This window comes from Schistocerca serialis, chromosome 3 (genome assembly GCF_023864345.2).
Source record: "Schistocerca serialis cubense isolate TAMUIC-IGC-003099 chromosome 3, iqSchSeri2.2, whole genome shotgun sequence".
Classification (NCBI taxonomy): domain Eukaryota; kingdom Metazoa; phylum Arthropoda; class Insecta; order Orthoptera; family Acrididae; genus Schistocerca; species Schistocerca serialis.
The window spans coordinates 622,436,766-622,455,315 of NC_064640.1; the positions used below are offsets into that span (position 1 = coordinate 622,436,766).

Sequence of the window (18,550 nt, forward strand, 5' to 3'; positions counted from 1 at the left end):
GAAGATAAAATAAAAATTTTCTTTCTCATTTAGCCAGCACCTTTAACTGACATGACAGTACTTACTAAGAACATTCCTCCCTTAATTTTGGACTGTACCTGCATTCTTCCAATAAGGCACCGAATATTCTGCCAGGTGTGTAAGTCTTCAAATATCTTGGCATCAATCAAAGATTTATCACCTCATTTAAGCTGGCATTAGGTATATTGAGTTCAGTATATAAAATTCTAAAAGTAGCATGGAGGATGGGAAAAATATATAGGAATATCCATCTGTATCATGAAAAGAGTAAGATACTGATATGATGTGCATTTTGTTAACAGAGACCAGAGCAGTGTACAGTGTGAAAAATGCTCAAAGCATTGATACCAGTAAAGAGATCCCGGAAAGGAAAATGCCTTATGATTCACCAACATGCATGATTGTAAATGTGGCACTAAGAAACAGTTCCACAGAGAGCAACAGCCTGTTAATAGACTACAGGCAAATAAGTTCAGTACAAGTTTTCATCTCTGGAGGGCACATTCAGTAACATGATTAACTGAAATTGATGGCATGGTAAGTCACTGGTATGATATGACAAAATGAGAGGCCACTGATCTTATCAAAGTTTTCAAAATGGAATTCAGCAACTGTGCACTTATTTTCCCACAAGACAGAGTGTTTGAAAAATGCACAGTAAGGTCATTTGTGTAATCAAAGCTGATCATTATTCCTAGATAGCATAAGTAACAGAAAGCAGCTCTACTGAAAACAGAATTAACAAATACAATATTACCCCAAAGGTGCCTCTATTTACACAAGTTCATAGAGTGTATGTCACTATGACATCATAGCATCTGAAGACATATACGAGGAAACAGAAGGTGAGTCTTGATTTGTTTCTAATGAGCTACAAATGTATCTAAAGCATAAAAATTTATGCATCTTTTCCACAAAAAAATCCAAATTTACTGTGGCAAACTAGTGATATCAAAAGGGGTCAGCACTGGAAACCCTGGACTTTGACATCAATCAAAGCAATTGTAAGAGGTAGACATAATAGAATAATCATTCATCTGTTTTGTCTGTGATATACTAGTTCCATTGGTGATAAATTTAATATTATATTGAAAGAAAACCCCAATCCTAAAGCAATCATTTTCTAGTTGACATTCTGCAAGGTGAAACATTTTCTCAAACATCAAAATACACAACTGACTTAAATCAAGACCTTCTTTACGTAAATGGTGCAATTCTAAAGGCAGAAAGACAGATTCAGAGTACAACATGACACTTTCCAGAATACAGCTGGAAAGATCCGCGTAATTTTGTCCCAAATTCATGAACTGCTTTTCAATGGGTTCTGAAACTGCAAGTTTACCCCAGAAGCTGATAAACCTATAATTCATCTTATAAATGCTGAGTCTCTTCTGGTCATACCCCTATGCCAGTGTCCCACTTTGTGAGTGTTCCAAACTAAAACCATGACTCATAAATTCACCTGTAACCACCTAAGGCTTTTATTCATATCATCAAATGTAACGCCATTTGTGGCAACATTCATCTGATTGGTCAACTCACTCTGAATTGATTTCCTGTTTTGTACAGTGGGATTACTATCACAAAATGGAGCAGGCAGAAAACTAAATAATATTTTTTTTAATCATTAACTTGTAAATCATTTGAGATAATTCTTATTTATTGTTCCATCTCAGTTGCACATTTTTTAATTAGATTACATGTTTTGATCACTCTGGATCATATTCACATCTAAAACAAAGTAAAACTAAGCATGTACCACCTAATAGCTTAGAACAAGTAGAAAAGGAAAGAATCGTGAATAAATGTACAATTTACCTAAGTGGTTCCGTCAGCAACCCATCTTTTCTACTCAGAACCACATATCAGAGTACTGTGTTTCGCAACTGGGGTCACTGTTTTAAATAGGCATATCTACATCTACATCTACATATATACTCCACAAGTTACTGTATGGTGCATGGCAGAGGGTACCCTGTACCACTATTAGTCATTTCCTTTCCTCATACGCTCGCAAATACAGCAATGGAAAACGACTATCTATATGCCTCTATATGACTCCTAATTTCTCATACGTTATCTTTGTGGTCCTTATGTGTGGTGTATATTGGAAGCAGTAGAATCATTCAGCAGTCAGCCTCAAATGCCAGATCTCTAAATTCTCTCAATGGTGTTCCTTGAAAAGAAAGTCGCCTCCCCTACAAGGATTCCCATTTCAGTTCCCGAAGCATCTCCGTAACAGTTATGTGTAGTTTGAACCTACAGGTAACAAATATAACAGCCTGCCTCTGAATTGCTTTTCATGTCCTCCTTCAATCCAACCTGGTACAGATCCCAAACACTGAGCAGTATTCGAGAATAGGTTGGACCAGTGTACATATGCAGTCTCCTTTACAGATGAACCATACTTTCGCAAAATTTTCCCAACACAACTGTAGGCAGTCCTTGCAGCACGCTGGCATGTAGACTGGCTACTGCACATACTGGAAAAGTGCGTGCAGTACAGTACCACCAAGCAGAAGCAAATGCAATTAACAATAACTGTCACACTATCTTCCCTGTAGTTTTAGTTGCTGCACCTAATTCCACTTTTATAAATAATTGTTGTATACTTTTTACAGTTTCATTCTTTCAATGTTTTTAAAATTTTATAATATTTCATGACATTTCATGCAGGTCTAGGTTCTGTACATAAGTCCACTTCTGTAATTTTATGATTCTTATGTCTTTTGCTATGCATACATCCATCATTCTAAGACTATACTTTTAAGATTTTAATGAAAAAAATTTGTACACTTGTTATTTTTATGCTGTCACAGTAAGACCTTATGACTTTATACTTTCAGAGTTTCAAACTTTGAATATCTTAAGATGCTAATTCAGTTTTAGCTACTTTATTTCCACTTCTATAGACTACTATTTTATGCCCCTTTTACAGTTGTACACATTCATTCCAGTATTTTACCACACGGTTTTTAAAATAATTTACTTTTTGCAATTTTAGTATAAGACCCTCTCTTGTTAAGCCCATAGTATCCTTGTCACTATCAATTGCTCATCTCCTCCCCCGCCCGCCTTGCCTTTGTTGCCTGCTTTCAACCCCCCTCGATCCAATTTATAATTTCACTATTTTATGCCATTTCAATTTCACATACCCATTGTTCTACACTATTATTGTTTCAATGAGAATTTTACACAATTATGTTTTCTACGATTTTAGCATGACCCCTCTTGTTAAACTCACGATATTCCCACCACCCTCATGCTGCATCCTTTCCCCTCCCCCAATCAGCCTCACTCGCTTTTCCCTCCCACCGTCTCCTCTACCTCCAACATATGCCTATTCAAAACATTGACCGCAGTTGTAAAACACTGTATTCTGACTACTTAGGTAAATTCTACAGTTATGTACAATTCTTTTCTTTCCTGCTTATTGCAAAATATTACATGGTATGTATTTAGTTTTCCTTTGTTTTAGATCTGAAGATAATCTGCATGTGACCAAAACATGTAATCTAATTAAAAAATATGCACCTGAGATGGAATAATAAATGAGAATTATCCTAAATATCAATACAATTGCTGTATCTCTCAAGATGAATATGTAAGCTGTAGTGAAAATTGTAAATCATATGGTGATAAATCCTTAATTCATTTTAGTTTTTTACTATGAACTTGCTTTTACTTCATTATTTTCTATGTTTTCTTCTTCTCTCTTTGCCTTTATAATCTCTAAAAGAACAGCCTCTTCTTATAGAGACTGTAATTCAATACACAGTCTTGTACATGTTTGTCAGTTAATTTAAAACATTCATTGTACATACATATTGTGTTTTATCCTTACATCTGTGACATCAACATTATATGGAACAAAAGTAATTTTGTTCTTCAGTTATATTGTGGCAGCATACAAGCTGTCAGCAGTTATCACATGAGAACTTCTGTTATTAAAAGTGAATAACACCAAATGAATGAAATATGGTTTCATGTTTTCACCAATTGTGTAAGTGGGAAAGCTTCCAACTATGGAACTCCACAAACACCTTATGTGAGTTTGCATTAATTTATTGATAATTATAAAGCTTGAAAATGCCATCAAAATAACCTAAATATGCTAATGGAAGTCCTTATACAATCTAAATAATTTAGCCTTGAAAGCTAGCAAAGTAAGGTATTCAGGACATGCAGATGGGCATATATGTGATCACATGGAACAGATTACCTGCATTGTATGTCAAAAGGAAAAAGTCTGACAGAGATCCGTAAGAGTGGGCTACCTAATTTCCAACATGAAAAATGAGTTTTGAAAAAGCGTATTTGTGTCATTAGCTGCACAATTTTATGTTTATTCTCAACTGTTTTTGACTCTTACACTAATCTTCAAGGAGAAAAACACTGTACATCAGTGGATCGATCATACATTTCCCATCATATATGAGCCACACAAATATAAAACACATCTAATTATCTTAATAGGCTGCCTTAACTCAGTCCACATAAACATGCTGTGCCATGGCATAATTACAGTCTGAAAGCATGTTTATATGGACTGTATTAAGATTGCCTATTATGAAAGTTCAGACAATGGAAACTCCAAGTAGGAATATCAATAATGTGGGAAGAGATAGATTTCTACTTACAGTAAAGAAGACACTTCAAGTTGCAGACAAGTACAATTGAAAGACACTCTCATGTAGCTTTCAGCCTCAGCCTTCATCAGTAAAGAAAACACACACACACAAACACACAGGCAAGCACACCTCACACATATACGACTGCCACTCCAGCACCTTGGGCTGGGCAAAGATGCTGGAGTTAGTGGTCGTATGTTAATGAGATGAGATGTGCTTGCTTGTGTGTGTGTGTGTGTGTGTGTGTGTGTGTGTGTGTGTGTGTGTATGAGTCTCTCTTTACTGACGAAGGCTGTGGCCGAAAGCTACATCTGAGTGACTTCTAATCGTGCCTGTCTGTAACTTGACGTGTCTTCTTTACAATAAGTAGCAATCTGTGTTTTCCTGCATTGTTGTTATTATGACAGTTAGATATGTTTTACATTTGTATGTCTCATATGTGATGAAAATGTTTAGTTGATGCATTGATGTAAAATGTTTTTCTCCTTAAAATGATGGTAACAATTGAAACCGGTAGAGAATCGTCAATGAAAATCCCCATAAATATTGAAGGAGATGTACTTGCCCACTTACAAGTTTGCAATGGAAAAACAGTGGGCGCTTCAAATCACTCATATTGGCAAAAATATCATCTTCAGTAACTGAAATGCTGATTCTCTGAGCAAGACTAACAGACTTCTGTGACTTTATGCAGTTTAGCATAGGGCTAATCATTACAAATCTTAACAACTGAATAAAAAATTAATCAATGGCACCATGACAGCTGAGGAAAGGTGATTACACGACTTTATAAATCATTATGTATGCATACTGGATTACATTCCAATCCTTTCAACTACATCTTAAAAAGTGGGGAGTACACCATCCTGTTGATATTTTATTATATTTGGCTATTAAGCTTTGTAAGCATCTTAAGTGTTTTCCAACAACCGTACATTATGTAACACTAGGTTTCATCACAACAATCCTTCCATCCTCAGTACTGGAAATGAAACACCACATTTAGTATACAGTCATCTAGTTGAAACTAACTGAAATAATAATTTCATTTATTTATTTTAACCACATCTTATATTGCAGACTGCATCTGGACAAACTGTAAGGAAAGTCCGAATGCATCACTTTGACAAATTGTTAACATGTAAAAGATTTACAGCATAAGGTTTATTCAGTGAGTTGAAATCTCAATGAATTAGCACCAATAGCACTTTGAATAAAATACATTGGTTTTCCAGTCATAGAAAGATCAATTTCAGCCCTTTTTATCATGAGTGAAACAATTGTTTTAAAACAAATATTTTACGTTTTTTGAAGAGGATATAAGTAAATTTGAAACTTTAAGAGTACCAACTGGACATGATTAGAATACACAGAAAAGTTCTTTGTGGCTGGTAGTACTAAAGTCTTTATGGTTACACAGATCCAAAATTCTAAATGTTTTCCACTCACACTAGATTTAATTTCAGATTTAGTCATGGGAAGCTACAATGTTTTGTCAAACATTTACATGACTACTGACTTTCTACACTGCAGATGAGTGAACATGAAAACTAAGGAGCAGTTACTTTGTTATCTGCATTTATAAGTTACTCCAGTTGTGGCAAGACTTAAGATGCTCATCTCAGCTTCCATTCTGCTGTGTGAATCATCATCTAACTTGTGGTTCATAGTTACTAATATCTCTTTAAATAATGCTGTAGCAGAAGCTATTTAGGTGGTGTAGCACCTTGATGTGCTTCTGATGAAACACGAAAAAACCACTAAAATGAATACAGTCAAAAATGACTAAGTTGTGAATCCAGAATTTATCCAGTAAAACAACACCATGACAGTCCACATGTGGCATATGGGTCTGACAGAATGCGGTAGACATCTTGAAGTACAGGTTTAGCCATATTTGTAGTTTCTGGTGCATTATTGATAATCACCAGTATAGATTTCTGATGTTAACCCTTTTGTTATCAGAATTAAAAAGGTCACATTAATTCAAATGTTTAGGAAAAGCTGTAACTGAACACGTTGATGAGTGACATTTTAATATTTTTATTCAACTGAGAAGATATCCATAACTGTAAAGCTATGTTTTTGCAGGGAAGCCAATTTGGCAATGTAGGTAAGTGGCAAGAAAACATTAACTGTGAATCAAACCACGTAACCAGATATTTTGTAACGAAATGGTTTTCTTAAAATGGGCACAGTAACCCTGATTTAAGTTTATGTAGTGACAGGTATTTCAAAAGGACAATCAACCTCAATTCAAGTTGTCAAAAAATAAATATATGATTTTTATATTACAATGTGAATAAAGTGGCTAAATTCATGATTTAAAAAATGTAATATATCAACATTTACTTGCTTCTTTACAGAACTCTTAATGTGTTTCATTTTCTGATTTGAAAGGATTTATATTGTTCCAACAGTAGAGTACACCAGCTTTAATTGCACTATTGAAAAAGAATAAATTTTTAAGAGACAGTGGTTTTCAGTGATAAGTGCTAAAATATAGGCTACAAGTGTAAGCTGTCTCATGCATGTTACTTTCATTTTTATGGCAAGTTTCTTGTGCCAAGATATCTAACTGAATAGTAAATTATGAAAAGCTCAAAAATAAGGTCACAGGTAATGAGCAAAAAGTTAATAGATAATGGAAAATTATCTTCTTTACTCTAATAATGTCATATATTCATTTTGAAAGAGTGACCTACATCACATTAATACAGGTCAGGGATGAACCTTAAAGTCTCACTTTCAGATATTGTTAAGAGCTGTTTGCTGAATTGTTCAATGTGTAGAACTGATAGTATTAAATGTCTTGTCATAATGTAAACTGATATCAGTGTACCAGTCATGTTATTTTTTTGAACTGGACAGATGGATTTTTATATTAAAAATGAATAAATCGAATATTCATTTCATTCTGACAACTGTAATGTCATATATTAGGCACAGTGAAACAAGATTTACAAAACAAACACAGGAGTACCAAAAAGTTCTCACACAAAACCCATACACTTAATTTTGTGGCTTCCACAGTAGGGGGTATCAGCTGTTGAACTTGTCACTGTGGAAAATAAATAACATTTATTCTCTTTTCATTTATATTTAAAAACAGCTGTGTTATTGATTTCCACTTTAATTGCTGTCAGCTGCAAAGCCACAAGGTTGCATCTTCAGGCATAAAATGCAGTAACTGGTGTATTGCAGCTACACTCATAAATATATCATATGGAAATTGATAGGTAGATGGATACCTGATATACTTTCAACTGTACAGTACGTCACTTTCCACATTATGTGCATGAATCTGAAGCATTGCAATTTCGAAATGGATTGCAATTAAAATAAAAAGCAAAAATTATAGCTGTTTCAAAATAGAAATAGAAAGGAAATAAATAGCATCTTTTTTAACCATGGAAAAAGTATGCCTATGTTACAGTTCCATTCAGTATCAGTGGTTTAAGAGACACTGATCAACAATAACATGGATCTGGCTGCTTGGACTGTTGCACCCATAAAAGCTGTACACATGGAATGGTAAAATGTGGGCAGCAGTTCATCTTGTGTTTTTGTTCAGTGTAATAAATGTCACGGTTAACATTGTGCATGCCTACATTGAGGAAACACTTTTTACATAAACAAACATATGTACAACAACATACTGAAAAATGTATATGTTTTGTCTTTTTGAAAATTGTTACACTAAGCATCCAATTTGATTCAAATTTTATGATTATCTGCTCTTATGCACATGAACTACAGTTGCCAGGAAATAATGAGTAGCTTACTTATTTATTTTTACTATGAATATCCATCAGTCACAGCCCACACACCATGTATGTTTTACATCAGCATGAAATTTCTAATGAATGAGTCTTTGGACCCAATGAGTGGCTTAAAGCAACCACCCAGTAATCAGATCTCTGAAAATTAGTCAACAGAAGCTTTACAGGTTGTTTCACATAAAAAGTATTTCAACTTATCTATGACCAGTGTCACAAGGAATTTAACTGTTACCTCATGTTAATCTGCTCTCTGAGAGATTTTCCTCCCATGACTTGTAATGGTAACATGACAAATAGTTATAGCCAGATTAACTTGGAAAGTATGGACTAAACAGTGTACTGAGCTGTCAGTTTGACAGTGGTGTGGCTACATAAAATCTTAACAAACAATACAATACTGTATCATATTAGAAGAAAGATAGATTGCTTCTCATGATAAAGTACACACACTGAGTTGCAGACAGGCACAACAAAAAGAAAAGACTGTTACACATTTAGCTTTTGGACAAAGCCTTCTTCAGACATGACAACACACAATTCGCACAAGCAAGCACACCTCATGCACACATAACCACCACCTCCAGCAACTCAGATCGGAATCCATTCTGGTCCAAGCTGCCAGAGATGTTGGTCATGTGTGCATGATGTGTGCTAGCTTGTGTCTGTTTTGTCTTGTGAAAAAGTCTTTGGCCAAAGGCTAAATGTGTAACAGTATTTTCTGTTCATTTTGCCTGTCTGCAACTCAACGTGTCATCTTCATGGTGAGTAGCAAACTATCCTTATCCTAATATCATTCATATTCCAACCTGGAGTTCCCATTGTTCAATACCGTATTATGTGTGTTAAATAGCAGATCAAAGAAAGTAAGAGAATAAAATCAGTTCAGAAATTTTAAATTGGATTTTGTATTGAGCTGCACTTCTGATGAAATTCCTTTCTGATATAAGACTAATAAAATTATTTCCTATATCCGACCACTGTGTTATTCTACTACAGTACTGGAGGTAGTGACAAAGTGTCTAAAAGTGCGTATGTGTGTGTGTGTGTGTGTGAGATCTCATCAGAGCTGCATCATGCGCTTTCTTAGAAGACCAAGGTGGACAATATACTGCAATAAAGACAGGAATGAGCCATTTGAGAAATAAGTCTACAAAAAATGTGCTTGTCACTGCAATAAAATGATGAATTATGAATCTTCAGCTTTAATTACACCGGGCAAAAACCATCACCACTAGCAAGATGTAATATTGAATAAAGCTCCTATACAGGATTTCATTTAAGTAATAGTGGAATTGCCTCCTTCATTGCAGCTTTGTTGCAGTATTATCACAACCTTGCATTTATTATAGCTAACCCCTACATTTCAGTACATATTTGAATTTAGCTGAGCGTATCATGTCACATTAAACTGGGTAAAATACTGTTGCAAATGGCAGTTTCATGAGCATGCAATACAGCAGTGGATGTTTTGCAGGAAAAGATCTAAGCATTCCGAAAAGTGTATCTCCATATTTTGTTGGTTTCTTTTCTTTTTTTAAATTTTCATGCTGGGTCAGGGTAAAGGAGGGTTGATATGGAGCAGGGGTGGGTGTGCCCTTCTCAGGGCTTCCCGTCGCCTACCATGTCCTGGTCTTCTTCAGGATCGCAGGGGTCGGAGTCGGAGCGGTCCACTGGAGCGAACTTCATGTATTGTAAGCGGTACTCGGATTGCGGGGGGCCCTCCGACTTGCTCCTGCGAGCGGGCCTCACCCGGCCACCTCCGCGCTCCTCCGACTGCAACACCAATCATCCACTTGTTCCCGATTCCACTCACACTCATAGTACTTCCAGTGTACCACACATGGAAATACACACTTCGACAATGGTAGCCCTGCAAAATATATTTTACTGCCCCACAAATTCCACAGAGAATTTCACTCTACTCAAGTTCTCTTGTTGATCTTTTAATCTATATTGGCATGGAAATGCATTATGCCATGTAGATATGATCAGTTCCTTGTAAGACGTGATGGTGATTACTCTTCATATTTCAGCATTATTGCTAGCCCTGAACTTGAGAAAATATTGGCTGTCCACTGTGAACTAGTCTTAAAGAGTTTTTCTGTATTCTTCACTGTCACAACTGATTATCCTTGCAAGAACACTCCCCTGTTTTGAGGTTTTCCAGCAACTTCAGGCAGAGAGATGCAGGTCTCAAGCTTCTTCTCTGAATTTCTTCATTACTTGGAAGTCATTTATGGCAAAAATGTACTATTGTGAGTCATTTTTATGGGAAAACATTGTTGACTGTGAAGTTCATTCAAATTCTTTTTTGTATTGGATGACATCTGTGGGTTTGTTATGGGGAAAAACTACTAGAGTACACCTACATGCAAAGCACAGTTATGTTACTTCAAAGGAAAACGTTTGCTAACCCTGCCAGCTCTGTCTTCTTTGTCAGTTACACATCAGTAAAAATGTTGCCCCCAATGTCCCCCCCACCTCCCCCCCCCCCCCCCCCCCCCCCCCCTCTCCATTTGAAGGGCAACGCCAGCTCAAATAGAGTCAGTTCTTGTAAAGTAGGTTGCTCTTATGGTTGATTGATACCTTACTTACTCTATGCCTGTGATACTCTCAACGAGATTTTTTGTTCCTAATACCATTCGTGTTTAATCCCAGTTTTAACTGATTAAACTGTAAAGTTTCTAATCTTGAGATACATTTTAGGAGCCATTATTATCCTCTCTCATTCCCCTTGACATTATTAAAAAAAGTTATAGTAAATGGAAATCGGTGGTACTTTAAGCAATAAGAACTTCGCTCCACATTTTAAATTCCTAAAGCTTACAGTGACACAGATATTTGAGTTATATTAGAAGAACTGTAATTGTGTCTCTGAAGTTGTGGAATGTGGAACAAACAAATGTAATGTTTCTATATTTTATTTTATGAAAAAGTTACCTGACCAAATTAATAATATATAGTCCATACATAGCTACTTCCCCAGTTTTTTCTTTCTCACTGATTTCATTGCTGGGTAGTAATATAGTAGAAAGAAACATATTAATTGAGCATTGTCCTGAAATATTACATGACCGCCTTGTAAGATATAACTATTAGGCTATAACGTCTGAAGTGAATAATTCATTTTAATTCCTCAAAGCAGATTTGTCTGGCATCATGTGTAACGTTCAACAGTGAAACTTAACAATATGAGGCATCTTTCAAGCATCTGTGAATGTCGCAAATACTACTGAAAGCATACACTTGAAGGATTGAGTGAATTTTTTAGTGTATTAACATGCCACAACAGCTAACAGCAGCAAGTTGTAGAAGAATCCACTAGCACAGTAAAGTTTTCAGGCAGTACCTGGTCTGATTAGGGAACCAGGAAAGGTATGCACAGAATGCAGTACAATCTACAACAGAAAGCTGGGGCTGTCACTCACCTGAATATTAGACAAAAGATGGAAATGCAAAAAATATGTAGGGGCCTACAGACAGACAGTGGGTGCATATGGACAAGGATATACACTCATTGACACTGTTGGAAGGTGGAAGAAGGTTTACTGCTATGATTTCTCCATCTAAATTGTGACTTCATGAGTTACATAAATATATTTTGAGGCCCTGAGTTGGAGCATATTAAGGTGAAATAATCATGTAAATTTAGTTACGGGGGAGGCAGATACTGTAAGAATCCTATGAAAATGTACTTAATACATTTGCAAAAAATGTCATCTGACAGTTCCTGAGTACTATTTGTCAAATTTGGACTCTTAACTGCATTAATAGAAGAGAGACAGAAGATGCATCACAAGTTTGCTCAGTTAGCGTGAAAGCCTCACAGATTTGCTCAAAAATACCCATTGAGAGACATCACAAGGAATATGGTGTGCAGCATAGAAAGGACTGTTCTTAAAATTCTGTGAGCATGTGTTTCAAGATGAGGTGAGAATCACACTATTTCTTCCCACACTAATATCTCATAATTACAGTACCTTCTGTGGAAGTGTAGCAACATTTGCTCTTCCCCAACACCGTCCATCAATGAAATACTGTGGGAGGAAAGGGTACACAATATATCCCCTGCTGCACACCCAATTGTGATTTGCAGAATAATGTCATGTCATATGGCACACAGAGAAAGTAAATAACACCTGCATTCACATGGAACTTCTGGCAGAAGCAAATGAGTAATTGTAGAATATCCATGGTGAGTATGTGTGGTCAGTGAATCTATGAGCATTATGAATCCGGATGCAAGCTGATAAAGAAAAAGAAACTAAATGACACTATGTGGTGAAAAAGACTGTTCAGAGTTCCCCATTAAAATTATGAGTAAAAATCAGGCTGATTCCTTCAATAAAGACATGTGCTATTTGTTTCCAAACTAACCTGCCACCTCTGAAGGCCTAATGACAGTTGGATCAGGAAAGGCATAGGAGAGGGCAAAGAAAGACAGAAATAGAAGTCTCATAGGTAAGAAATGGGTGTTTCTCATAAAAAGAATATTCAGTATCACTGAAATGATTTTCTGCATAGAGCAAGAGGCCCCAACATTCCAACTGCTGAATTGTATCCAGTTGGTGCCATAAGGCCAGTACCTCTTCTTTCCTATGCTGTTATCATACTTAGATAGTGCTCTTTCTTAACAGATGTTACTGTTAGCAGTTTTTTCTTTCTTTTTTTCCAATATATTCCACACATTTCAAGGGGTAGGAGTTGTGAGCAGGTGGCCACTTTCCAGCCTTTGATATATAAAATTAAAGAGATAAATGATACTGACTGACATAAAAAATATAACCTATGGCACAATGAAATGTAGATGAAAAACATTATGCAACATTATTTTTGGTATTGGCAAAATTTTTGTTGTTCCTGGAATACTTTTTTGAGCTGCTTTCAGATTTATTATTAATTTTTTCTGTTACTTCTAGTTTTTTCAGAAATCAAGTAAACTCATTTTCCATTTAAACCTAAGTTCCACAAAGAGACATTTTATTGCAAGTAAGAGAAATCTTATTTTAGTTATATGGAGTACATGGCCACCTATCTGGCTGTATCGCCTGGCCACCAAGAGCTGTTGCATAACGATTTGATTCACGGATCCAGTTATATGACTCCTTCCGTGTATAGCGATTTTACGACTATGATGTGTGGGGCCTGAAGATGGCATCAATGTAATGCCGAAACTGGTAGCACATAAGAAGTTCATCAAATAAATTTCTACAATACATATGGCTGTTGGTAAATTATTGCATCAAGAAATATCTGGCTGTTAGGTGGGAAACTTTAGTACATTGTTGAAGTGCTTTAATGTTGTGAGGTTATATCTGTGCTGTCAAATGTAGTTTTGCACTTTTTACAAATAAGTTTCCACAAGCGTTTGAATAATTCAAATGTATTCTGTTGTGTTTGTGGTAGCTAAATAATTCTTACACAAAGATAGGAAATTAACAATTTTTTGAAAAATGTCTACTACACACACTTTGGTGTAAGACTTGGTGATCAAGACAAAAGGTGGGGACCACACAAGGTGGGCTGTACATGTGTTAAGGGACTGTGACTGGAAAAATGAGAAGAGGAAATCAATGCCTTTTGCAATTCCCATTGTTTGGAGGGAGCCATAAAGTCAGGTATATGATTGTCATTTTTGTATGAGTAACACTGAAGTAGGAAGGATATGAAATATTCTAACAGTTCTTCAGCTTTATGACAAGTTAATGTATACTGAATCTCTCCCTACTCCAATTGCACCGACCATCCTTGAAGATTTGCAAGAGGAGAGCAGTGCAGAAGATGAATGCCGCGATGCTGATGATTACAAGCTGGAAGAAGATTCTGTAGCACAACTTTGAGTCAAAATAAACTAAATGACTTAACTCATGACTTGAATCCGACAAACTGCTTAGTTCATGATTGAAAGCAAACCATCTTTTACTACCCAGGATATGATCCTCTTGATACAAGACCAGGCAAAAGGAATTGATAAAGTTTTTTAAAGAAGAAGATCATCTGGTTTTTTGTTGTGATATTAATGGTTTACTGAATTTCTTTAATGACACTAATGATCCACGTCAGTGGAGGTTGTTCACAGACTTGTCAAAATGTAGCCTGAAATGTGTATTTTTACATAGTGGAAATTTGTTTGGCTCATTAACTGTTGCCCATTGAGACACCATAAGGAGACATATGAAAACCTCAAAGCTATGTCGAAATATGTGAACTATCAAAAATATCCTTGGTCAACATGTAGGATCTGAAAGCAGTTGGCATATTACTTGGCCAACAATGTGGCTACACAAAAATGCCATGCTACATTTGTGATCGGGACAGTCGAGCTAAAGACAAGACTGAAAGAAAAGCTCTCCAATCCAGCCTACAGAATACAATAAATGAACCAATTGTTCAACCAAGCAAGATATTATTACATTCTCTCAGATTAATGAAACAGTTCACTGAAGAACCCTCAAAAGATAGCAATGACGGGGTCTTTGTGGGGCAGAAAATCAGAAATTTAATGAAAGACTATGTGTTTTAAAGTACAATGAATCCAGTAAAAAGAAGCGCTTGGGTCTTGTTTAAAGAAGTAGTTCCCAACTTTTTGGACAACAAAAAACAGGAAAATTATAAAATCACAGTTCAAAGAATTAGGTTGTACCACGAGTGTGAAGCTTCATTTTCTATATTCACGTACTGATTTCTTCCATGTGAACCTTGGCAATGTCAGTGAAGAACATGGGGAATGGTTCCACCAGGACATCAAGGAGGTGGAAAAGAGATGCCTGGGAAGATGGAATACATACATGAAGGCTGACTACTGTTTTATGCCAAAGGGACATGGCACTGGTGAAAGGAGTCAATCAAAGAAGAGAAGTTACACCCCATGTCAGAAATACGAGACGTGTTTTTTAAGTAAGTACCATTTTGAAATTAAAAAAAGATGTGCTAAGATATCTCAATAGTTTTATTTTTACATGAAAGCCTGTACCTTAATCTACGTTGTACCAGTTTTCGAATACCCTCCTCATAGAAGTCTGCTGCCTGACTTGTTAACCACTGCATCACCACTGTTTTGACTTCGTCATCGTCTTGAAGATGCTGACCACCCAGGTGTTTCTTCAAGTGCAGGAACAGATGGTAGTCACTGGGTGCAAGATCAGGGCTGTACAGAGGATGACCTAGAGTTTCCCATCGAAAAGATGTGATGAGACCTTTGGTCTGATTTGCCACGTGTGGACGGGCATTGTCTTGCAGCAAAATGATGCCCTTGCTCAACTTCCATGGACTGTTGCTTTGATTCTGGTGTGACGTAGGCCACCCATGTTTCATTGCCCATAACAATTTGGCTTAAGAAACCATCAACGTCATTGTGTACCGCTCAAGGAAAGTCAATGCACTGTCTAAATGTTTGGTTTTGTGCACATCCGTCAACATTTTTGGTACCCAACGTACGCACAATTTTCGGTAATTCAAATGCTCAGTCACAATGCCATACAAAACACTACGAGAAACATTAGGAAAGTCATCCCACAAGGAGGAAATCATAAAGTGTCTGTTTTCTCTCGCTTTATTGTCCACTTCCTGCACCAAACTTTAATTAATGACCAAAGGACACCCACTCCGTTGTTCATCATGCACATTTGTGTGGCCATCTTTAAATGTTCTCGCCCACTTTCTTACCATTCCATCACTCGTAATGTTTTCTCTGTAAACTGCACAGATCTTGTGATGAATGTCGATCACTTTTAGGCCTTAAGCACTAAGAAATCTTGTAACAGCCTGTACTTCACAGTCGGCGGGACTCACAATTATCGGAGGCATCTTAAACACTCAGTATACAATGTAAACAAGGAAGAATCAGAGGCCGGCCGAAGTGGCCGTGCGGTTAAAGGCGCTGCAGTCTGGAACCGCAAGACCGCTACGGTCGCAGGTTCGAATCCTGCCTCGGGCATGGATGTTTGTGATGTCCTTAGGTTAGTTAGGTTTAACTAGTTCTAAGTTCTAGGGGACTAATGACCTCAGCAGTTGAGTCCCATAGTGCTCAGAGCCATTTTGAAGAATCAGACTGTAATGGCGTCAGTGTGTAGATTAAGGTACAGGCTTTCATGTAAAAATAAAATTATTGAGATCTCTCTGCACGTCTTTTTTTTATTTCAAAACGGTACTTACTTAAAAAACACGCCTCGTAACTTGATGCAGTGACATCGGCAAAGGGAAATTAAACTGTCATATATGTGTCATGTTTTTGTAATAATTGTTAGCATTTTTAAGGGAACAAATACCACTGTATACTTTGATGCAGTATGTAGTGATTCTATACAACATAAGAAAGTAAATAATTTACTTTTAATGCGATAAAAAAATTCACTGTTACAAAAAAAATGTGATTTCAGCTACAACTTCAAATGTGATTTGTACAGAAATTGGACAAGGTACAGAACTCAAATCAAATTTTAAATCAGGATGAAAAATACATTAAGTATACCTTACAGTCATAAAACATCATTCAAAAAGTTTTAAAATAGAGCATAGTGTAATGTGTGTACTTCTGTGACCTATGGAGCTGATTGTGGTGAGAGTACCTCATAACATTTTGTAACTGTGGGATGTAATTGCAAAGGGTGTTATGTGAAAGAGGATGTGGAATGTGTACAAGGGAATAAACTGGTAGTTGGATCATAGGTGACAAAAGTGGGTAGGATTGCACCTAAAAAGAATAATGTTGGCTTGGAGCCTTTATTTGGCATGTAGGAGAAGTTACAGTTGATAGTATGGGCAGCTTTCAGGGATGGTTTCACAGCATGAGAGGAAAACATGATTAAAATTACCCCTGGTGAGGATATTGAGTGCTTTTAGATAGGGGAAGGTGAGATGTGTTGATACAGAAATGGCAACAAGTCAGAATTCTCAATGATGGGAGATAGAGTGGCAAAGATGTTCTAGCTGTATGAAGGTGTGTAGGCACTTTATAAGGTGCTGCAGGATACAGGAAGCAAAAGTAAATGGATACAAAATGCAAGACTGAGTGGGTGTCATTCAAGGATTTGTAAGGAGTGATAGAGCATGGAAGAAGCAGAAATCCCTACATTTGCTTGTATAAGAGGGGAATGAATAAGTCTTGTACGCATGGATTACAGTCATGAGATTTTGATTTTGTTCTCACATTTATCTGATTGGTCTTCACAGTTTTTTTGTGGGGGGGGGGGGAATCGTAAACTAATTTTTGATGGTGTGTTGTCCTAGATACTTCAGAGTTTTAACTAGATGGATCGAATGGTCACAAATTTTGTGAGTTAAATTGTTGAGATGGAAAAAAAGTGATTGATGTGATGAATGGACTGTGTATTGTTCACTAATCGCAGCTTTGGTGTATGGAGTATAAAGGAAGATAAAGGAGTTGTGCTATGACAGATATGGGGGTAACAATGTTATTTGTTGTTACACAAGACATCCATCCATTAGGATGGATGCAAATAAGCTGATGCAGTTGACTGGAAGGGTATACCAGACAAGTTTCAACAGGAGATCTCAGTGTCAGATGTAGTCACAGTATTGGTGACTGTGAATAAGAACTGTGAGGATGTATTCCCTTGTGTTGGTGGACTAGCTGCAGCAGAAAAAGCCAGGATGGTTTTAAGGAGTAAAGGTTCCAGGTCAATAGGAAGAGGTTTCTCTGGGGGTGGTTTGTTGACTTTTAGGAAAAAGAGAACTTCTGAATTATTCCATAAGTTGCAGTGGAAACCAATGTTATGGGTGGTTCTATACAAGACTGAAATGGTTTCTGGACTATAGAGAGGACATTCTTCAAGGTGGTGATACGTGATGGAATCATGGCTAGGGATTGTATTAAATTTCTTTGCAACAGTGCCTTTTATACTGTGTGCTGTGATTGGTGTGTCTAAATCTGATTATGATATGTTATGTAAACATTGGAAGTTGTTAACAATGTGAGTGGCAGATGTATGAATGCATTTGTGGTTGAGTGGAGGTTAGTTGAGATCAAAATAAATGTTGTAAGTAATAGTGAATATTTCTTAGATGTAGAAAGATGGTTTTTCCTTGGGTTGTTGGGGAGGGGTTAGTTGCTGCAGAGGAGTGAGGAGTAAGCCACAAGATCGTGACCTCTATGTC

The 18,550-nt window shown here is 36.6% G+C and overlaps 1 protein-coding gene across 1 annotated transcript in view; it reads right to left on the reverse strand.

Moving 5' to 3' along the window:
* Nucleotides 1–18,550, reverse strand: part of LOC126471055 (uncharacterized) — a 633,812-nt gene that overhangs the window by 333,012 nt on the left and 282,250 nt on the right. The window contains exon 4 of the mRNA XM_050099122.1: nt 10,055–10,207. Within this exon, the coding sequence (XP_049955079.1) occupies nt 10,055–10,207 (153 nt within the window). The remainder of the gene's footprint in view (nt 1–10,054; nt 10,208–18,550) is intronic.